Source organism: Drosophila bipectinata, chromosome XR, assembly GCF_030179905.1.
Source record: "Drosophila bipectinata strain 14024-0381.07 chromosome XR, DbipHiC1v2, whole genome shotgun sequence".
NCBI classification, from domain to species: Eukaryota; Metazoa; Arthropoda; class Insecta; order Diptera; family Drosophilidae; genus Drosophila; species Drosophila bipectinata.
In genome coordinates, this window is record NC_091735.1 from 22,475,105 (window position 1) to 22,499,486 (window position 24,382).

General features: G+C 33.8%; 1 protein-coding gene across 3 annotated transcripts; it reads left to right on the top strand.

Annotated features, from left to right (window-relative positions):
* Positions 1–2,720: 2,720 nt before the first annotated feature.
* On the top strand, positions 2,721–23,727 carry Frq1 (Frequenin 1). Of its 3 annotated transcripts, none has more exons than XM_043213089.2 (8): positions 2,721–3,034; positions 8,888–9,224; positions 16,654–16,678; positions 16,765–16,813; positions 17,654–17,743; positions 18,278–18,356; positions 18,597–18,685; positions 19,382–23,727. In XM_043213089.2, exons 2-8 carry the CDS (start codon positions 9,161–9,163, stop codon positions 19,547–19,549), a joined length of 564 nt encoding a protein of 187 aa, XP_043069024.1. In that variant the 5' UTR covers positions 2,721–3,034; positions 8,888–9,160; the 3' UTR covers positions 19,550–23,727. The 3 variants fall into 3 exon arrangements, with proteins under 3 accessions (XP_043069024.1, XP_043069025.1, XP_070139026.1); XM_043213090.2 differs by having other exon boundaries at positions 8,975–9,224; XM_070282925.1 differs by lacking the exons at positions 2,721–3,034; positions 8,888–9,224 and adding an exon at positions 16,362–16,379.
* Positions 23,728–24,382: the final 655 nt, after the last annotated feature.

A 24,382-nucleotide genomic window follows, 5' to 3' on the forward strand; every position in this document is an offset into this window, starting at 1 on the left:
AAAAAAATGTAAAAATATTCAATTTCACCTTTTAATTTTAAAAGGTAATTTTAATTTTAAAGTAATTTTTTCACCTTTTGAAAATAAGTTTTAATAATTTTTGGAACATATATAAATATATCTTAAAACATAACAAAGTTCTCAATATAAAATCATTGTTGGGAAATTCTCTAAAGTTTTTATACAAAATTTACAAATCTTATAACCAAGCCTACGCAACCTGATTTACATAACCATAACGCACTGTACTCACATAGAAAAATGTAAATTTCCAGCCGAGCAAACGCAATTGGAAGCCACCCACTTGGATGTGGTTTCGGTGGCCATATAGACCCCTCACCCTCTTGCCTTATCCCCCGCCCCCACTAGTCCCCCCCCGCGAATCATGGGCTGTCTTGTGTCTATCCCTTTTTTTCCAGGGGGGGTTACGTCATTGAGGGACACGCAATGGCAAATGTTTGTATTTTTATTATTATCGTGTTATGCCATGTATTTGTTTGTTTGTTTGCTGGATTGTTGGATCTCCAAAAGAAAAGGGGTGGGGTGGAGATGGGCTAGTAGGGGGTGGTGAGTAGTGGGATGTTTGGAGGTGCTTTTGGGAAGGACTAAGGGCAAAGGACTTTCTCTTGAGGTGCGTCTAGGATTCTCTTTTTGGTACAAAGAAGCTTTAGTAATTTTGTTTCAAAAAATTATTTTAAAATGGGATTTAATGTTTAAATATTATATGTAATTTTTAGCCTTAAAATGATAAAGGACTTAGGATTAGTCCTGGTTTTGAATGTATTTTCTTTTCATTTTCTTTTAAATAAAATCTTAATTTTTTGTATATTTTATTGTAGAAATTTAGCTAAAGTTTTGACAACTAAAGTTTCAACTTCCAGCCCTCTGTTCTTTGATTGGGAATACCTTACGCACCCCTTGGCTTTACGATTTCCGCGTATCTGCCGCTTGGGTGATAAAGTTTCTTTCTTTTTTTTTATTTCCATGTCCTGCAGGGACAAAAAATGCTATATCCTTGTATGGATGATTTTGTTTTTGGTTGGAAACTATACTATAATAAAGATAAGATAAAAGAAGACCTTTGGTCATAAAAAAAGATGAGGTAATTAATGACCTAATAGTACTTTTTCTTTGCACTAGTTTTAAAAATTTATTCATTTTTGTAGTGTCGTGTCATGGGAAATCAATTTAATGGTTTTTATAATGAAATTAAAATAATAAATATATTATATAAAGAAGGTAAGTTCTTCCTAAATATTAATTAGTATTTCTTAATTCCTAAATACTTCCTTCCAATAATTCCTAAATATTTGTAGTTTTTGTCTAAATAGCTTGTTGTTTGTTTAAAATTCACTCTTTGTAATGTTTTTTGTTTAAAATTACTCTCTTTCTTTAACAAAGTTCTTTATTAAAATTCTTTAAAAAAATTTTAATAAAAAAATAGCACTTGTTCCTTTTTTTTTTAGATTTTGTGAGAATTTTTAAAGGAGATTCTTAAAGGTTGTAAGTTTATAGTATTATATAGTATTTTACATCACTATATAGTATTATAAAGTTATATATAGTATTAAATATTATTTCACAGCATTATATAGTTTCTTATAGTATTTTATAGTATTATAAGTATTAAAAATTGTTTTATGTATAATATTTGTATTATTTATATTAATTTATTTTTTTTAAAAACCAAGTTATTAAGTTAAAATTTCAATTTCTTATCCCTATGACCTTTTTGTAGAACCCCAAAAAGTCCCCCCTTCTGAACTTATTTTTTTTTATATCCCCTGGGATATTCCCCTCTGTGTAGTAATCAAGACTAAGGGGGGGTAGTGGTATAAATTTATCGCTAACTGCTTGGCTGATTGTCCCAGTTTTTGGTTCGACTTCGACTTTTCGCTACTTTCTGCCCTTTCCAATTCTTTTCTGTCTCTTATCTAAGAGCCATTGCCAGTTTCTGGTAATTGTCGAAGGCTTCTGCTTTTGCTTCCCTTCCCCTTTCTCTCTTTTTTTGGTTTTTTTTTTAAAACTGCTCCTTTATTTCTTTTTCTTCTTGTTTATCTTTCTTTTTTATTATCTCAACTATCGCTTCCTTTTTTTGGCCATTTTTTGTCGCGATTTTTCGCAAAGTTTCCAAAAAAAGAAAATCATTCATCTGCCAGTTGTGCTCCAATTTTTGGATTTCTTTCAGCGAGATGGTCCTGATGCTCTTGTACTTGTTGTTGTTGTTGTTGCTATTGTAAGTTCTTGCAGCTTTTAACACGCACACTAGCAAACACTTCAACACGCACACTACGAAACAGCACGCACAAATAGGCTCTCGCTCTTGGATCCCTCTCGCTCTTGGCTATGGTGAAAAGCTCTCTTAGTCTCTTACTCTCTCACAGGCTTGCTCTCTCCTGCGCCTTCGTCATCATTCCTTGTGAAGAGGGGTCGGTGTGTGGTGAATTTTTGGCGGCAATGGCATCTGTGCATCTGTGTGCGTTACATAAGTCCCCGTTATGAGTCGTAACTCACCACACCACACACACCAGAAATTCACCAGAGCGCCCATTGAGAATGTGTTACCAAAAAAGTTTTCAAACAAATCACACACATACAAACATGGTATGAGTTTCTAGCACACACATACACACCCACACACACTCGTGTATGGATGGAGGTGTACGTGTAGTTAGTCCCTTATAGAAGAACCGTAGAGTCCGTGCCGTAGTCAGCCGCATTCCGTATTCCAGTCGCTGATTTGACCGCCAAACAAACGCATCGCAGTTCTCGTCTTGACGGAAAAATACACGTTGCTTTTTAGCCAAAAAAAAAAATTCAAAAAAAAGAGAAAAAGTTACAAGAACAGGGCCAACCACGCGCTACTAACGGTCTCTAACAAAAACAACAACAAAAAATACAATAATAAATTCTTTAGAAAAAAAAATATAAACAAATTTTAATAAAAAAAATATAAAAAAATATTTTCTTATTTTTTTTGAAAGTTTTGTTTTGTTTTTGGAACGAAAAATATTTACAAAAAATAGTTAACAAAGTAAGAAAACAAAAGTGAAAAAAACAAAGATACAAAAAATTAATTACAAAAAAATTAACTAAAAAATAAATAAAACTGTTAAAAAAAAGCGAAACAAACAACATAAACAACAAACAAACTGGCGGGCAAACCAAAAAAAAAAACCAACCAGGGAGCTCCAGTGTTGATATTTTCATAGCATACTTTTATGAGCAAATAATTATTTAAGAAAAAAAATTAGGAACATTTTTGATTTAAATATTTAATATTTAAAAATAAAACCATGTTTTTTTTAAGCAAATCCGTTATGCTTACAAAACTTGACCCAAATTTGTATTTTTGCGGTCTTCAGTGTTAGACAGAGAGGCAGGGCAGCAAGAGACAGAGAGAGAGAGTGTGAGTGAGTGAGAAGGTGAGACAGACAGCGAGACAACGTGGAAGGATTATGTAAACAAAAATAAGTTGCACACCCCCTCCAGCAACCCAGCCGCGACTTAACCTCCAAGGACCTCGAAAAGGACCTCATTCATCAATGGTCGCAATCATCCTTCTCACCCACACAATTCCACCGTAATCACAAGTCCCTATTCCTTTGGCAGCCATTGCGTGTCATTTTCCATCTTTAATGCTAATACTAATACCCCCTTAGAGAGGGGGGAGAGTGGCAGCACCCCCTTCCTCCAAAAAATTCATTCCAATTTGCTTCAATTAAAGCCAGGTGCTTATAGATCTCTATCTTAAATTTTAAGGATATTTTCATGTAAAATCTCATAAGGGGGTGGCTCTATCTGATGGCTTTGAAATCTTTACCGTCTTAACGCCATCGTGCTCTGCGGAATTTCCATTGCCACTCGACTGCTCTTAGCCCGGCCTAATCCAATCGCCTCAAGGTGGAAGCCTGACATTTAGGCATGGCAACTTGGCCAAGTTGATTGCAATCCACCCATCTGTATCCTGGCCCTCCTCCTCGCTCCTCCTACCTTGCTCCCTTGGCTTTATCCTTCGCCGGTTCTCGAAGTCTTCTTCGAGTTTTGTGCATTGTTTGCATCGAAGTCCTTTTTTCTTTTTTTTCCCATTTTTTTTTTTTTTTGTCATTCATCGCTTTCGTCGCATTGCCAGGGGCGTTGTCGGATGGAGAGATGGAGGTGCCACAGGAGGCTGTAAAAATTAATTTACCACCTCCCCTGGCAGAAAGGGGGAGACTGACGGCTGTTTGGGCTGCGGCTTTTTTTCAGACTCTATTTTTTATGGCCATCTCCATCTTCATTTGCATTTTCTGCACTGCACTGCGCTGCTGCACCGTAAAAGTCAACAAAATTTTAAGATTTTCAACAATCTAATAATTCCCAGATTGCTTTTCCACACTTTTCTTTAATATTTTGGGGGGTAAACTCTTTCCTAAATTATGTGCATTTGTTAAATAAAAGCACTTTTATTTGCAAGTTGCTGGGAAAACATATTTCTTTGTGTTCTAAAGGCTTTAAATGTCTGAAAAACTTGAAAAAAAAATTGAAAAAAATATTTGAAAGGCTTTAGATTGAGAAAGATTTATTTACAAATCATGAAAGGTATTTTTTTATACAAATTGGATACATATCCACCAAGATATAGCCACTATATGAAGACTTATCCATGCATGGCAGTACTTTCCTCTTTTAGAAAAATATTAAAAAAGTTTCTGAAACATATTTTTTTGATAGATTTAGATACAGAATAATAGAGATTACATTAGTGGTATATCTAAAGATAGATACCCACTTAGAAATCGTAAGGAATTTGGACAAAATAAAGCCTTCACCATTCCCCACATTTTTTAAGAAAACCATCAGAAATTATGGAAAAAATTAAAAAAAAATGTCTATTCCCCGATTTTAATACAGAATGGTAGAAAATCAATTCACCAATCATTTAAGATATCCCACTTGAGAATCGGTTGGAAATTGACAAAGATATAGCTTCCCCTGTGGGTCATAAGAGACTGCCTTTATTCTTAAAGGGTACTCTCCTAAAAAATGGACAAAAAATTTAAAAATATTTGGTTTGCAGATTTTTAAATAAAGTGATAGAGAATCGCTCAATAAATAATTTACGATATTCCACTTAAGAATCGAATGAATATTCGCCAAGATATAGCCATTACAGTGTCCCTGTGTCCCTGTATTGAGATTACCTGTATTTTGCCCAAGAAATTTTAGAAAAAATCTGAAAAATATTCTTCTCTCAGGTTTTGATGTAGAATGATTGAGAATCAATATACAAATCGATAAAGGTACGCCGCGTGAGATTCGGAAAAAAAATGGCAAAGATATAGTCTCCCTAAGGGCTTACATAGGGATTTTTATAATTTTTGCGGACCCTCTAGAAAATTTGACAAAAAATTTAAAAAATATTCTGGGCTTAGGTTTTGATAAGGAATGATGGATAATCTATTTTGGTATCTTTTGAGGTATCCCCCTAAAGAATCGGTAGCATATTGGCAGAGTTAGAGCCTCCGGTAGAAATTTAGAAACCCCCCTAGAAATTTTGAAAAATATCTAAAAAAAATTTTTTTATATTTTTTTTTAAGGTTTTTATTCAGAATAATAGAGAATGACTCCCTAAATAATTAATGGATAAAAATTGGCCAAGATATAGCTTCCCTTAGGATTCATAAGGGGATGCCCTGTATATCGGAAGGGTACTTCCCAGAAATATGGGAAAAAAAATTTAAAAAAAATATTCTCCTTCCAGATTATTATCTTGAATGAGAGAGAAACGATCTAAAAATAATTAAAGTTATTCCGTTTATGAATCTGATGAATATAAGCCGAGATATAGACTTCTCTGAAATCCATACTGTTCTTTTTTTGAAGATACTTTCTCACCTTGAATTTCTTCCCATATATTTCTCTCTGTGCATTGCACCTCATGTTCGGGAATCGTTTACAATCCATTTAATTCGAATAACTTGGCTGCGTTTCATTTCGGGCTGGCCGTTTCATTCCATTCCGTTCCCACGCCCACTTTTTTAATTCCTTTCGCACTTTTGTTGGCAAGTGTTTTATTTTCGAGGATACCCTTTGGTGGGGGTGGTAGGTGGTGGGAGGGCTGTGAAAAAAGTGTTGCATGCTCGCGGGCTAAACGCGAGATGAACACGCAAGGATGCGGAGAAGCGAAGGACCAAAAACGGAGCAGATAAAAGGGCGGAGAAGGAGGAGGAGGGGGAGAAACAACAACTGCAGCATAAAAAATAAGCACAGGAGAGAAGAAGCAAAAATACAAAAAAAAAAAAAAAAAGAAGACACATTCAGACAGATAAACGAGGCGAGTTACAAGCCAAGACAGAGACAGAAACGAGGATGAGGGCGGGGGTGGACTTGGTGGTAAGAGATACTGTATCTTGTATCTGCATCCTTGTCCCTTTCGTGCCGTCTCACTCGTTGGCACTGCATTAGCATCCAGCTGTGAACGAAATAAACGTAAAAATATTTTTAGTGTGAACAAATTTCTGCTCGTTTCTCGTTGTAAAAATAAAAAAAAAAACAGAGACACACACCAAATGAAACACTGCGACAAATACAAAATACACACACCTGGCACCACCCCCACCCCCGCTTACTTATATATAGGACACCTGACATGATAACACCCACACCCACACCTATACACACCTGCACGGTTACAAACTGTGTTTAGTTAGCAAATGCCAATGGCTCATGGAGAGAAAAAGATGCACAGAGACGACACTCTCGTCGGCAACATTTACATTTACACACCGTAGCTGAGTGGGCGTGGGTGTGGGCGTGGGTAGGGGTATGGGTATGGAATGCACTGGCGTGTGCGACAGTTTTGTAAACAAACAAAGCCAACAGCAGCAACAAGAAATCCCCACGACTGGGGCCAGCATATCGACAGGGTCTCGGTAGAAAGCCAGGCTTTACATAATTTGTACAAAAAAAAAAAACCAAAAGAGTTTATTTCAAACGTGAATCGGGGTCACCATTGCTTTGTGCAAGTCTTCTAATCATTCTTATTGATTTCTTTATAATAAGGATATAAGGAAAGGGATTTTTGTATTAATAGGGCTGTTATTTTAATAGTTAAAGGTGATTTATAGAGAACTTGCCTACAAAAGGAAGTTTTTATGTAGAATCGGGGTCACCCTCTGAAGTAAAAGCATTAAGATCATACTAATAGCTTTTTTTATAGAAAATATATAGCTTTTGTATTCATAGCTATTATTTTAAGAGATGAAAGTTGTTTAAAAACATCTTTCTTACTAAAAAATTAAGTTTTGAACTAAAATCGGGGTCACCATTTCTTGTGAAAGTCATTAAATCAGACGTATGAGTTTTTTATAGAACAAATATGAGTTTTTTACTAATTGTGCTTAGTTTTTTAGCTAAAATGGATTTAAAAACAACAATTTTTATATAAAATCGGGGTTACCATTTTTGTATAAGTCTTCTAATTATATCTTTCAGCAAAGAAATACGTTTTGAATGTATTCAAAGCTCATTTGCAAAGTAACAACTGATTTAAAACCATTACCTACTCAAAAATATTTATTTCAAAAATAAAATCGGGGTCACCAACTACAAATTAAAGACCCAAAACTTTTCTAACCTTCCTGATTAGTAACCTTCCTTCCTTAAGAAATGCAAAAAATTTACTTTATAATTAATAAGAAGCCTCAGATTCTACTTACTTGTATGCCCCGACACTTAAAGCACCACTACACCTATTTAGATGACCCTTGAAATAGTGTCATTGTTTAAAACTGCATGACATAAATGTCCTTGACATAAATTCACACAAAAATCAAGTTTCTGAGTTGTTGTCGGCGACAAAAGCCAGGAAGAGATAAGCCCGGATTGCAACCGATGAACAGCAGCAGTTCCTTGGGAATCGAAATACGTGTGCGATGTGTGATGTGTCCTCCCCTCACATTCTTTTCATACTTCTTCACATATCTCTCTCTGTTTCTGTGTCTGTGTCTCATTGCTTTCTCCTTACCCACGCATTTCACTTTGGGGCATTGAATGTTTTTGATTTCGTTTCTGCACTTGATGCGAAATATTTTGCATACGACATCTCAGTGGGACTGCAACTGAAATTAACAGAATTTATTTCATTGCAATGGGTATGGGGTAGGGATATATATCCTGTCCCTCTGCTGGCGACAGAGATGGCTGTATATAGAGCCACTGAAAGAGACAGGAATAGTACAAAAAAAAAAAGAAACAAAGGCAACTTATTTTTATGCCATTCGCGTCAACCGCAGAAGGCAACAGAGAAAAAAACCACCCACACTTAACCCCTTCCGCCTTCCACACAGGGTTAAGTTTTTTATGCGCTTTTGTTTGCAGCCTCTCTCGGTCCTTTGTACGGGGACACCCCCTTTATTTTTTTTTTTGTTGCCAACTGTCATGAAAAGTTCGAGTCGAGAGTTGACCTGAAAAGTGTCGTTCCGTGTATTTTTATGCCTTATCCGCTGCTGCTGCATTTTTTTTTTTGGTATTTTTTCTGGTATAAAACGCTAATTGAACAGCCCTCCCCCCTCTATAGCTGACCACCATAAGTTTGATTGATGAGTCTCTGGCGGGCGACTCAATCCCCTATCCGATAAGGATCAAAAGTCTTTTGGAGTACTCCCCCCCCCAAAAAAAAGGAAAGTTTTAAGCAGTTTCGGGTTGGCAGAGGGGGGTAAAAACTTTTCATAAACTATCCACGACAGATATCGAAACATGGGCAAAACAAACTACAAAAAAAATATATACAAAAATATATATATTTAATATCAGCAAATGTGCTTTTGGGAACTTTGTCCATCTACTTGCCCTGCTTTGGCCTGTCCGGTTTTTTGCCATTTCATTTTTTTGTGCTCTTCTACAGGGGAAATTTTAAAGCATATTAAAATACTTATGAAAAAGTTTTGAAAACCGACAACAAAAAAATACATATACACATATATATATATAGCAAAATAGAAATAGAAAAAAAAATCAAAGTAAGATCCAGAAACTTTAGCAACGAAAGAAAAAACAAAAAAGTTTGCCACTAAAAAGCAATAATAGTCAATTGCAAAAATCAGAGAAGAGAAAAAATTAAATAACCAACGCCAACTCGAACTCGAACTCGAACTCGAGGAGCAGCAAAAGGAACAACATGGGAAAAAAGAGCTCCAAGTTGAAACAGGATACCATTGATCGCTTAACAACGGATACATACTGTAAGTAGAGTGAAATTACTTTGTGGTATTACTTTGGTAATAAGTGTTGGTATTTTTGAGACAAAAGTGCAGTGCGTTTTTGGTGGATTCATATTTTTAAGAAAAATTCATTAACAGTTTTTGGAAGAAAAGCGGAGGTACTGATATTTAAGATGGATTAATATTTATATGCGGTGTTTAATGAATAATTTTATGAAAAAAGGTGAAAAAGTACCAAGTATTATATATACATACAAGGCAATCAAGATTAATCCTGTACGTTTGTTGGTATTTTTTATAAAATACTGTGTGTTTTTGATAAATTACTATCTTTTTTGGAGGATTACTAAATATTTTCAGAATTTAATAAACAGATTTTGAAAAAATCAGTATTCTTCAGTAAAAATCCGTATTACATGATCTGTTTATTAGTTTTTATTACATCTAATACTTGTTATACTAAAAAAAGTATTAAATTAAATTATTACTATAAGAGAAGTGTTTTTCTGAAGATATTATTTTATTATATATGCTGAAAAAGTATTTTTAATCGGTATTTTATGAAAATACTTCACAAAAGAGGCTAAAATGTACCGGATATAAGATACTCGAGAGAAAAAAAGACTTTTAATATTCTATGTTGGTTGGTAATAATCAAAATTTCAGTATTAATAAAACAAAAATAGAGTCCTTTCTTTGAAAAATTATTATCTTTTTTGGTGAAGTATATCTGTATATCTATAAGTATTTGTATATCTACCACGTACTTCCCAAAAACCTTTCCAAGATAGTCGCAAAAGTACCTTATACCAAAAACCCTTCGTTATTTTGTTTATTTATTGGTATTTTCTATAATTTTTTGTATAATAAAAAGTATTCTAGTAAAAATATAATGCTTCTTTTAAATAATTGGCTAAATAAGTATTTTAAATAGGTATTTAATATAAATCCTTTACAAAAAAAGTACCATATATCAGGAAAATTGAGGAAAAAGCCTGATTTATCTAGTCTGGTTTTATTTATATTCCTGTAATCTCTCTAAAAACTCAACCGACAATTATGCCTTCAAAATACTCGATATTTATGAACAAAAATAAAGAAAAAATAGCAGAGGATTTTGTATTTAAGCCACGATTGGACTTCACTCTGATGCCCCCCAAAGCCAAATCAAACACTTTATTTAATACGAAATCCCACTTGTAATTTATAGTTTTTATTCAGCTTGGCAGCCATAAAAACCATTTCAATAAAAGCAACTATGTAATTGCACCGTTTAACCTGTTTTTTCCTCATTTCTCTACCCCTTTCTTTTTAATAAACTTACTACTATATCAATTCCATCGTCTATCTGTCTGTCTGACTGCCGGACTGTCTGGCTGGCTGGCTGGTTGGTATTTTATTATTTTTCCATTCATCCCAGATATGAATCCCACACAGATACCCCCTTCCTTCAGTGTGATTTACCTTGTAATAATTCCGTTTCCTTATTTATTTATTTGTTTGTTTTTCTCCCTGGCTGGCATTTATGCCAAAAGGGAAGGAGAACTTTTACCATTTTACCTCGATTGGCATTTTCTCATTTTGATTTGTTTTGTTTTCGTTGTTGCCGACTAGCAACAGAAACAGCACCAGCACCAGCAGCAGCATCAATCAAAATACGGAAAGGTGCAGACATCCTATGTAGCCAGCCCCCCTTCCACACGTATCTTTGTATCTTTCTATCTGCCAGATAAATGCATAATTCAAAAGTGTTTTCACAGAACTTATTCATCAACGACGAAATGTGTGTAAGTGTATGGCCAGAATAAAAATTGTGTAACTGACTCATCCGTCAAAATGAAGCCAATAAAGTCACTGAACATCTGAGCCAAAAGAAACTCTGGATTTGCTAAGATATGAAGTGGCAGAATATACATAGCTATTATATACATATATATTTTGTAATATCGAGGGATTTTTAAATGGAATTTTTATAATCGCTTGAAATATTTGTTATTCTTAAGGAGAGTTTGTTTAAGTTTTTTGATATTTAAGGGGAATTTAATTAAAGGGAGAGGTTGTTATAGAGAAGGTTATTATAGAGATATAATTTTTAAAGAAAAAAAGATTTATTAAGATTTATTATAGATTTATTATTATAGAACAAGATTTATTTATTATTTAATATAAGTATATTTAATATTAAGTCTCTAAACACATAAACGCCCTCTATAATATACACAACTTCGCTATTATCTCTTGAACTCTATTAAAATTCTCAAAATTCCCCTTTTAATTTAAACTAAAACCCTGCATAGCTTAATTTAAAGTGAAATTAAACTAATTATGTATATTAAGGGGGCCATTTTTAATAACTTTTATGAAGTACTATGGAGTGTTATTACCCCCTTTAAAGTATAACCCTATTTTATGACTCTGTTTTGCCTTTTAGATGTTTTGTTTTTTTTTATCGCAACCCCCCTTAGTTTTGAGGTGAGATAGCTTGGGGAAACTGTTTTACTGTTTGGTAGTTACCTTTACTGTTAGGTTTATCTTTACTGTTACCCTTAAAACCGTTACAGTTTTAGCTTTAAGTTTACAGTTAGGGTTTCCCCCAAAAAAATGTTTCAGAGTTACCTGTTGTTGTTTTGCCTTCCTTTCTTTCCTTTTTTCTCTTTTTTTTTTGGTAACTGTTACTATTAGTTACACCTTTTATTTTTATGACCACCTTTTCTCACCCTCTCCCTGTCCCTCTCTTTCTGAGACCCTCTTGCCTTATTTATCAGGAAATTCCTGAGCTGGTTTACCGTTAAGCAAGGCATTACATTTACTTAGCCAGTTCTTTTCCCGTTACCCGTTCTTCCCTTATCCCCGTTATCCCGTTACCCTCGTTTTCTGTTTTCTGGCCATTTTGGCTTCTTAAAAATGCAAGTCAGAAACTTTTCGAGAGTCTCCCCAAACTTTGTGACTAATTGCTTCGTTTTTTTTTTCTTTCTCTTTTTCTCCCTTTGCTTGTTTTATCCTTCGAGTATTTTCTTATTCTGTGGTCCAAGGATGTGCCAGGGGGGTCCTGGGTTATATAAATAATTACCGTTGGGCATTTGCGGGCCACCTGGAACGAGGAAGAGAAATGCCAAAAGAAAGTGTTGACAGATTGCTGCCAAAGTTTTCACCGTTTTTTAATGGCTTTTACTTTAACTTGTTTGTCTTTTCATTCTTCCCTCTCCCCTCTCCCCTCTCTACTCTCCCTTTAACCTTTTTAAATATGCAGCTCCAATAATTGTAATCCTCTCACAGTTCAGTTGCATGGCCCCTCTAGGCCTGGCTCAACAGCTGCTAACTTGGCCAAGACTGTTGTTTGGCCAGGCAAAACAAATGAATCGGCTAAGGACTCAATTTATTGGCAAAACGGGAGCCAGCGGGCCAACGGGCAACGGGTCGTATGAGCAATTTCTGCTGGCCTGGGTCAATATTTGTCCTGTCCATTGACATGCCAATCAATTGGACATTAAACTTGGCCCAAACCATCCTCCCAAACTAGCCAGCTACTGCTGCCATTCGAATAAATAAATAAACAGACACATAGGTTTGATTAGGCCCGGGCTCGAGTTACAGTCCTTCCTTCAATAAAATGCAAATCCCTCAAAGTGTTGCATTTTGGGAGCCAGGATTTTGGGGATTTCTCATCCAGGGACTATATACGGGACGGGGTCTATTACCATACAACAATGGCCTGAAACGAAATACCCGAAATTGTGGCCATGGAATTAGCAATTTTAATTGCAAATGGCATGGTTTTTTGGGGTTTATTTTTAGGTGTTTTTAGGGTAGTTTGGGTTAGTTTTAGGGAGAAGTGCTTTTAAAATGAGAGTAGGATGTAGAAAAATAGTATGATCTAGGTTATTTATAGACTTTTAGGCTTTAAGGAATTTAAAATAAGACTGCAGTCTAGAAAAGCAACGAATTTAAATTTCACTGTTTTTTGTAAATAAATATTTTTAATATTCATGATTTAGCTTTATATATTACAGTTTTATTTTAAAATATTAAATCTTAATAAGTTCCAAGTTAGAATAGTATTTTTTTCTTTTAATTTTCGTTCAAAACTAAGCCCCAAAAAATGTTCTCATTATATGTATCTTTTATATACCATATTTTCTTTAAATCTTTATATTTTTTTTTATACTTTTCCTTACATTTTATAAACCAAAATACCAAATCCCCATAATCCCAAACACATGCCAAAAATAGGTATTATTTTCAAAGAAAAACTTTGTGTATTTAAACAGGAGAATTAAAAAAGAAAAGTCTGTGCCTTTGGGGCTGGTATCAAAAAAAAACAAACTAGATTATGATTTTAAGCCGATTTAGAAAATCCGCTTTACGAAAAAAGCTTTGCCAAATAATATATAACAATAAATGAATAAAAATATGCATTTAAGCTTAAATATTTAAGCCTATTTGTTACTGTCTTTTTTTAAATAAAAATATATATTCTTGGTGTATTTACTGACCATGGAAATAAATCAAACAATTCCATTTCGAAGAAATTCCATTAATTCGAGCATTTAAATCGACATCTGAAATATGCATTTTATTTTTGTTCTGGAATTGCAACGATTGTGAAATGAAATATTTGCATGTGCACCTTCCGGAGGGGTGGCAGGGTGTGGCACAACGGAATGAATATGTTATACATGGTCATCAAGGGTTAAGATAGCAAGAGGGTTAAGCGGACGAGAGACGTCTTTCCTGATCCGCAATTTTCCATCCCAACTCGGAACTGACAGAGTGACTTTTGCTATTTTTGGATGAATGGCAACCCCTTTTTTTTTTTTTGTACATGGGCATGACAATGCAATTTGAGTAGGGAGAGGGGTGGGGTGGGTGAGAGGTGCACAGGCAAGGCAACACTTGAAAGGCAACAAGTCGTATGAGCAATATGCGCTTTATTTACAATCAATACAGGCAACTCTGGCAACTGAGGGGCAACACAACAAAGTGCCACAAAAAAAAAAAAAATGAGAAAAGAAACGCACACAAAGCTGGCCCGTAAATGCCGTTATATTTTTACATGCCATACGTCAGAGGCGGCATCGGATAAAGGGGGGTCTTTTGGGGTAGTAGGGGGGTATTATTGTCTGTCTGTTAGCCTGGCTATCGATTACCAATCAATTCAACTCCTCCTGCTTCTGCTTCAGCTGGTGGTAATGCTGCCTCTGGCAATTGTTGACTTCATTGGATTGACATTCCCTTTGGGATAGCCATGGTTGGAGTCTGCAAAGGGGGTGGTGCCCACTCACCCACTAACTGACTGAAATAGCTCTTCTATATGCGGCTAATTAAAATGCAAATGTTGCTTTGCTTTTTTTTCACGCCAGTCAGCTAATCAAAATGAAAAATGAATCCTTGTGGGTTTATTATTTCAGGGGGGGATACAAAGTATGGGAAATATGCAAAATATATACAATGTATAGCATACTCATTGGTCCATATGAGGTTCGAAACAAAAAAGAAGTACTGTTTTTAAAAGTCTCCGGTTTAAAACCTTTAAAAAATTTATATTTATCATGAAATTGGCTCAGGGTACACTTTTCATTAGAAGACTTTAGATTTTTATTTTAAAATATATTTTTAGTCGATAATTTTCCCAAAAAAAAGTTATATCCAGAACAATCCCAAATTTTCCAACCTTTTCTACAATTATTTTGTATTAGATCATGTATAATTTAAAACTTTTTACTATTCTAGGACTTAGAATCCCCAAAATAGACGTTTTTCTAAAAATATTCATACCAGATACTTTGAGCACTAATGAGCACTAGAATTTTACTTAATTATATTGAAAATTATCAAAATAAATAAAAATCTAATACTTTGTTATTTTTTCTATTTCTGTAGTATTTTTTTTTCTGTTTTCCAGTTATTTTTTACAATCATTATTTTTTGTCACCTAATTTTTATGTTCTTTAATAAAAAAACCTATGGGTAGGTACCTTTCCATACCAATACCCTTTCCAAAAATTTTATTATTCTGTTATTATTTATTCTTGTTTTAAATATTATTATTCTTTTTTAAATATTCTATAGAATTTCCGTAAAACTAGAGAATATTTTATAGTTCTGATTGAAAAGAAACCCATTTTATTGGGGTTTAAATAAATTTAAGACCAAATTTAGAGCTTCTAAAACTTTTAAAAATTAAAGTAACAATAAAAATATCTCTTATATAGATTTTTCTCGGTGTATAACCTCAGATGATATATGAACCGATGCATTTTGAATAAAGCCAATGGCCTGAGACTCCCGTTCTTCCAGCTTCTCTGATGCTCCAACTCTCCCGTCCCCATTCCCCGGGGGGACAGTGAATGGTGTCATGCCTCCCACCACCTCCTCTCCAAATTGTTGGCCATTGACCACCAAAGAGGCACTGCCCCTCCACTGCCCCACCACTCCCCACCACCTCTCAAAAGCAATTCCAATGTGTGTAATTTTGCGTGAATTTATGTTTTTATTATTTTTGTTGGTGTTACTGTTTTTCTGGTCAGTGTCCTTTTTTGGGGCTCTCGAGAACATGTGGAACATTCACACGGATCCTGGGCCGGGTGTAAGGACTCCCCAGAGGGGCGTCACTGGAGGGCAGGGGACCACGTTTAAACGTTTGGTAAGCGGCCATTAGGCCAAAGGCAATAAAAAAAAAGGAAAAAAAAATGGAGCATTTTATGCTTCAACAGAAAAACAAAGAAAAATTGTTAAACAAAGAAAAGAGATAGTTGAAAAATTATGGGGAAAACTAGAAAGAGAAAGGAAGATATAAATAGAGAGAGAGAGGGCTACAAATAATAATAAATCCTGGGCGTGGCTACAAAAGACAATGAAAGATAATTTAGAAATCGAACTCTAGAACTCATTCAGGTTTCGAGTTCGAGTTCGAAATTTGCATGAAATATCAGAAAGAGATGGATAAACTAAAAGAGACAGAAATAGACAGGAAGAGTGATGGAGTGGTTTTCCTCTTTTATTTTCGGTTCTCCCTTAATCGAACGCCAATCAATAATGAAATGAATAATTCACCATCGATAATTTCATTAGTTTTCCCCCAGAACGAATTTCATTTCAAATGCCGATGCCTCCAGCTATTTCTTAATTTTATTTTTTCCCCTAAAAACTAAACAAAAATGTGTGTAATTGAAATGGGTATTAAAAAGAGCTTAAATAGTCTTATAAGCTTTATGGTTAAAAACATTCCACCAAAAACGCACTGTATAGAAAATAAAATTAGAAACAGAAACAGAAAATGTGTTTCTGTGCAATTAAGCTGAATTGTAGTATTGTAGCTTTATTATTGGCATAAATATTTCTGCAATACCATCACGAAAATAATCCACTCGCACCTTGTAAATATTTCAAAATAGCGCATCAAAATTTAATCCACTTCGATTTCTCTGTTTTTGTTTTTTTTCGTTTTCAGTCACAGAGAAAGAAATACGTCAATGGTAAGTTTAGCCCTACCATGGCTTATGGTATCAACTATTTTTAATGAAATACATTTTTCAAAAAAAAAACCAAATCCAACAAAAAGGCACAAAGGATTCCTGAAAGACTGTCCCAATGGTCTGCTCACAGAGCAGGTAAGTAAATACATATATCTGTATCCTTCATCCTTTGGAGGAGGATGTTAAGGATAAATATTATCCAACTTGTGCGTGTGTTTGTGCCTCCACCTGAGCGTGGCCAATTCGTTCAAGTCAAACGGTTAATTAAGTTAATTTTCCGCCATTCACAAAGCCTCCCAGCCTCCCAGTCTTCCCCCTAAACTCGATTTATGGAAGCTAATTCTACGACAACAACAACAACAATAATATAAGCCGTAGGCAGAAGGCTTCTTAGAGTCCTTTCTAGGGATGACACTCTTTTTGGGGATGTTCTTAGGGAAATTCGATTACTTTTTGGCCATCTTTGCCGCGAAGAAGTCTTCTTAAAAAATCAAATTCACAAGAAATCAAGAAGCTCCCTACTTTAAAATATCGGTTAACCCATCATCCATAAAACTAAACCGTTTTGGTCACACTAAAATGTATTTTTCAATGAAAATACTTTAATTAAAGCCCATTACTTTAACTAACTGTTGGCTCATCCCTAATATTCTCGGCCCAATACAAATGAGTGGGTGGTCTCCGCCCCGAAAAGAGTGTGTGGGCGGTGGGTTATTGCCAAATGTGTTGACGACCCGGCCTGCTAATGACACTGCCTTTGTTGTTGTAGCTCTTTTTGTTGTTGTTGTTGTTGGTTCTGGGGCTGTCGTCGTCGGCTGTCGTTGATAATGAAATTTATTAATGCGAGCATTATTCAAACACAAACGCAAACACATGTGTGCCACGCCTCTAATTGATTCATCTACATTTGTAAACCTTGTCCTTTATCTCTCTCTTTCTCTTTCACTATATATATATTTCTTTTATAATTTATAGGGCTTCATCAAAATCTACAAACAATTCTTTCCACAAGGCGATCCAAGTAAATTCGCTTCGCTGGTCTTTCGTGTCTTCGATGAGAATAATGTGAGTATCAAAAGCCCAGATAGAGAAACACACACACACACATACAGAAAAAAGGGTGTTGGCCACGCCCCTTAAACTTTAAAATTTTTGCCCCTTCCTTTTTAGCCATTTTTATGATTATTTTAGTATTTTTTTTTTGGCAGAAAACTTTACTCAAGCCACAAAATAAACTGATTTTGGCAGGTTAATGTCCTGGCGTTTTTACAGGATGGGTGATCATAAATTTCATGCTGCTTTTGTTGGTTTTTGTTGCCTTTTTTTGTTTTTTTGTTTTTTTTTTAGCAGTTATTATTTATGGCCCATGGGCGTGGCCAAGTGTCCTCCATTGCCCTCCTCCTACCTCCCACCATCTCACTCACCCTAGTCTTTACACAAAATGTCAACTGTCTGATGTCTGCACTGATTTGCTTTCTTTGTCTCCATGTCTCTTTCTCTCTATCTATCTCTTTCTTTGTGTGGGTGTGTGTCTTCCCTACTTCTCTTTCTTCTCTCGTCTCTCCCCTTCTCTTTCTGGTTTATCTACCTCGTCTGCAGGACGGCTCCATTGAGTTCGAGGAGTTCATACGCGCCTTATCCGTCACATCGAAGGGCAACCTGGACGAAAAACTGCAATGTAAGTCTTCTCCTAATCCATCAACTGTCACAACAAACTTTAATATTTTTATAGTTTTTTTTTTTTTAAATTTACACACATTTTAAAGATGTAAAGGGATTATATTTCAAAGAATGAGAAAGTATATTTCTTTAAAGTGTATTTTTGGTATAATTTTTTCTATTTTTTTGTTGAGTGAGAGGTTCGAAATGGTTCTTGAATTCAAAGAAATATTTTGTATTTTTTTTTTTGATTTCTTAGGGGCCTTCCGTCTCTATGATGTGGACAATGATGGATATATAACGCGAGAGGAGATGTATAACATAGTGGATGCAATCTATCAGATGGTGGTAAGTATAAAAAAAATACCAAAAAAAAAAGTACTAAGAAGTGATACAAAAATAATACCAAACAGTGTCAATAAAATTATAATACTGAATAATTCTCAAAAAAAGCTTAAAAATATAACTAACAAGCAATAAATAATAATATTAAATACTTATAGAACAAAAAATCACTGAATAATACTGAGCAAAACTAAATATAATAATAATAAAAAGTAAGAAATAATACCAATCAAAATTAACAATAAATAATATTGAATGTTAAATATTTCCAAATAATACAAAATTATTTAACATAATAATATCATAATACTTCCAAAACAAAATAATACTGAACAATACTGAATAAAAGTCAATAGTTACGACTAAGAAATAATACGAAAGAATAACAACAAAACTAATAACGAAAAATACTAAATGATTTAAAATTAAAATAAATTAATAATGCGTAGTAAAGGAATAAAAAACAGAAAAATACTGAATAATTCTAAAAAAAATACTGCATTTTGCTAAATAATACCACTAAAAATTAGTATTAATAGTCGAAATAAAACTTTTTTGAATACTCTATACTAAAGTTTAATTACCAAATATATCTACATAAATAGTTACTATATCTAAAATCCATTAAAATATACCCATTTCTAATACTCTCTTTCCCTCTCTTTCTTTATCCCTATCACCCATCTCTCTCTCTAACAGGGACAACAACCGCAATCGGAGGACGAGAACACGCCACAGAAACGCGTCGACAAGATCTTCGATCAAATGGACAAAAACCACGACGGAAAATTAACATTAGAAGAATTTCGTGAGGGTAGTAAAGCTGATCCACGTATAGTTCAGGCGTTAAGTTTAGGTGGTGGTTAAAAACCGATTAACAAATGCCCGATTACCGATAACAGACCCAAAACAAACAAACAAAAATAAAGCGCGCAATAAACCAAAGTCAAAGACAAATTTTTGATCCAAAAACTTAAACAAAAAAAAAAATTAAAAACAAAAATAATACTTTGAGGAGAATAAAATATTTCCCTCAAATTTTCTTGAAAAACTCAACAACTATCTCTTCTCTCTACGCTTTTCTCGATTCCCCAGATTTTCGATTCTCGATTCTCCGCGCGTCGATTGCGACACTGAAGATGATAATAATTTTTTGATATATGCGATAACGATAACGATAACGATAACAAGAGTAACGAGTAACTAAAACGAGAAGAAATATTTCAAAGAAGAAGAAGAAAACGAATATGAGATTAATTTTTAAATATACACCAGATTATATAATTATATAGGAAATCGTGGCGTAGTCAGAAGCGCAGTTCATAGCAATAAATGAAAGAAAAATAAATTAATTATTTAAATAAATTAAAAAAAAAAAAACAAATCGAAAAACAAATCGAAATGCGTGAAGCGCAAATCAATTTTTGAAACATACACCAATTACGAGTAAAAAAAATCTACGAATAAATCAGCATAATTATACTATACAATTAAACGAACAAAAAATGAAAAAAAAACGAAAAATTACAATTTAGAGCCGAGAACTAAGCCTACGAATCAATTGCGCAGCGCAGCCTTTGGCCCAACTCGAATCATCAGCCAACTATATATATATCCACACTTGATATATAGTATATAAACGATATATATATATATAGAGAAACATCAGAGGGGGTCTGTTTTTTTTTTTTCTACGGGGAGGGACTAGCTGGTCTCTAAGGACTTTCATGACAAGTCTTTCTCAGTTTCCAGGTCCCAAGTTGAGTTTTCCTTTATTGCCTTATAGCCATGAAACGCAGCTTTCATCTTCTGTAAAGCTGGAAACATATTTGCTTATTGATTTGTCCTTCTTTTTTTTGTATCTAAAATCTAAGTCTAGCTCTCCAGTCTCTTTCTAAGCTTCTATTGCTCTCTCTCTCTCTATATATACTATATTCTATATATCTCTCTCTCTTTGTCTATCTCTATCTATCTCTGTCTCAGTTTATCTGTATTTCCTGCTTTGCCTTGTTTTGCGTTAAGCGTTCTAACAACAACAACAAAACAATTACAAAATTAAACAAAAAAACAACACGAACAAACATTTATGCGATATATATCGATAGGCAGAGCAGAGCAGGATTCCAAGGATAACGAGAAGGATAATTTTGATTGTTTTTTTTTTTCAAACAAAAACAACAGCAGTGCCCCCCCAGTTATAGCTGCGGAATAAAGTCGCTAATAAATAAAAAAAAAAAAAAAGAAAAACCAATCAAAGAACGCACAGCAGAACTACAGTTATAAACTAACTCCCCTCCCCCCCATCATCATGGAGAAACCACAACAGTAAACATCCAACAGTAAACATATACAGAAAGGATTCAGGATGGGATGAGCAGTCTAGAGAAAATATATATATATATATATATATATAACCAAGAAAACAAATCCATCATACGATTTAATTTCTATTCTATATGCGGTTCAGCTTTATTATTGCATTGATTTTTCTATAAAATACCAATCAACTACCGTTTTTTACTATTCCGATAACAAACATCTATATAATAGTATTATATATATAGTAGAATCCACCCGCTTGCTCACAATCAGTTAACATTTGTAAGATCAAAAAAGAAGGTCACATTCGCAGACACCGATTTATACCCAGAATACCCCATATACCACCATATACATATACTTGTATCTTTTATCGATAGATTAGTGATAGACCAGATATAGGTCGATAAACGATCTTGAAGATCTGGTCTGTCATTAGTTTCTTTATGTAGCTGCCTTAGTAGAAATTTTCCTTTCCTTTTTCCTGATTTTCGCCTGCTTTCTTGCTATCTTGATCTGAACTTTTATCGATAAAATTATTCGATTTATTTTTGTAACCAAACTCTAATCGATAATTCTACTTCTTTGGTTTATGTTTTTCTATGCTTTCTGTGTCTTTTGGTTGAAGCACCTTAAAAAAATATAAAAAAAAAAAATCACGATGAAAAATTTTCAAAAATTAAATATAAAAATTAAAAAAATTGCCATGCAAGCCCCCCTGCACACACACACACACTGCGACACATAACTACTTGTATGTGTATATAAATATATGCCTAAACCTCTACACATATGCCCTATATACATCAAAACATATATATATATATAACTATATAGTAAGCACTGCAATCGAAAGCAAGTTAAGGAACTACGAATATAACTACGAATACCAAAAAACGCTTCTATAAACCTCACTGAAATTCTTCAAAGAAACCATTAACACACACACACACTTTCTTTCACTCACACATACATACAAAAACATAACACATCTATATATATATAAATATATATAAAGATATATATTAACAATAAACGTAATGCGAAAACTTAATCAATAATTAAATAATTCGAAAGTGATATAGCTGACAAAACAAATGTGTCTCTTGTAGTCTAGTAGTTAAAAACAAATATTATGAATAATATTTAAAAGAAAACAAAAAAAACAAACAAACATTGTATGACAGAAGAAGATTTTCGAAATAACGGGAAAAATGCAAAAATAACAAAAATGTTCACCCCAAAGTGTGTGTTGTTTTTTTTTTGTATTTTTTTGTAAGGACGCGTCGTAACGGTTAAAAGCGAAAAAAACAAAACTGTAAATAACACGAAGTGAATCACGCACACCACTAACCAACAAAAAAAAACACACTCACCCACACACAACCGTACTCTCACACTCACACCCAACCATACACTGAGAAAATGAAATACCGTATAAGTTTGTTAAACACCAAAGAAGAAGATGATGATTAATAACGGGTCTTAAGTAATAAAAAAAAGAAAAAAAAAAATTTATAGCAAAGGATTTTTTTTCTCTGTGTATTGAATTGAATAAAGAAAAGGGTTTTTTTTTGTGGAAAGAATCAAGTCAATTGTAATAGCCGAAGAAAAGAAAAATAATAATAATAATAATTATAAAATATTTATATTGATTTACAATACAAAAAAAAAAAAAAAATAAGAAAAAAAGGTGAGAGAGGCAAGGACCTTCTAAAGGAAGGACTAGATCAAATGGTTGATGATCCACATCTTGTAATTCGATCACAGATGAGAGTTTCTTTCCACCGCCACCGTTGACAAACCACACGAATGTCAAGTTAAACGTTTCACAAGCAATATTTTACATACTTATACATGCATTATATATACATATATATACACACCTATATATATATAGGCCATATATATATGATAAATATATATAATAATAATAATAATAAATATACGATAATAAATATATATTATACATCAACTTATATACACACGATCCGCAATAATGAGTCAACAACGGCAGACTTAGAAAACTAAAAAAAACCAAGAAAACAGAACAGAAAAATATTGCATGGCAGATAAATATTAAACAAAAATACTTAAGTAATGAAAGAAAAATACTGGGGATACTGGATAAAGAATTAACAATATTTTTAGTGATATTCTTTAGCAAACTTGAATCTGATTTCTTTGCTAAAATAAAAAAAAAACCAACCAAAAATGAAACCGAAATGTAAAAAGTCAAGAGAAAGTCAAGAAATAATTGATAAAAAAAATATTAAAAAAAAAAAGAAATTTAAGGCAACGTGCGTATATTTTACAACTAAAAAAAACATTATGGCACAGCTAGAAAATAAATTCAAAATTTTTGTCCAACCATATAACTCCATGACTCGATTCCATTTCGTTTGTTCGAAAAATTCAAGAAAACAACTCATCGATTAATATTATTATTACGATTATTCCGATTATTGTTATTATTATTATCGATTGCATAACAAAACCTTACAAAAGAACATAAGAGAGGTTTTGAAAAAAAAACAAAAACAAAATGACACAAAAGAAAAAATTTATAGAAGAAAAAAAATGAAAATCAAATTCTTTTACGAAAAGAAATGAAAATATTTAATTAATTTTTTTTTTAAGTAATCGCCTATTGGGGGAATGGAAAATTTATCTTGTTACTGTCAAAAAAATATTACTTACTTCAAATAAAAATTTTAAAGCGAGCATATTCGGTTGCCCCCTATTGTTTACTGTGTGCTGAATTATCAATTCTTAATGCCAAGGTGAGTTCCGAGTATTATACCCATGTGATGTGAAAGTTTCGACTTAATTGTCGGATAAGGCGGGGAGGGTGTGTGCCGTTTTGTCTAATGGCCATTAACTGTTACGGTTAATGGTGAAGGGTCCCCCATGGCGTATACGCAATCAACGTGGACAGCTACACGGGGATTACATGGAGATCTCGACCGAAAAGCGTAATATATCCGGAGCTATTACTATTACCCAACTCCTCCGACCTGCGTAAGTACATAAATATATGTATATAAATGTGTAATATGTGTGTGCTTTTTACCAGCCAAGTGGAGGGGAGGGGATATCTATACTTATGTTTGCTTGCCCAAAGCCAACACTGGGAGATGGTCAAGCTGACATGTTAACAGAATTTGTAACAACTGTTAAGGGGGGGGTTCAACTTTATTTGCCAGATTGATGATGTTCGGTACTTGAAACTAATTGATGTGCCGGCATGGGCATGTTTGCTTGATTTGAGGGGATATCGGCATTTTATTTAAATACTTAAGGCTGTTGGCTGCCATTTAGTCTTTTTAAGGAAGGGATATTTTATATGTAAGAACAAGCTTGAATAGGTTTAAACATGAT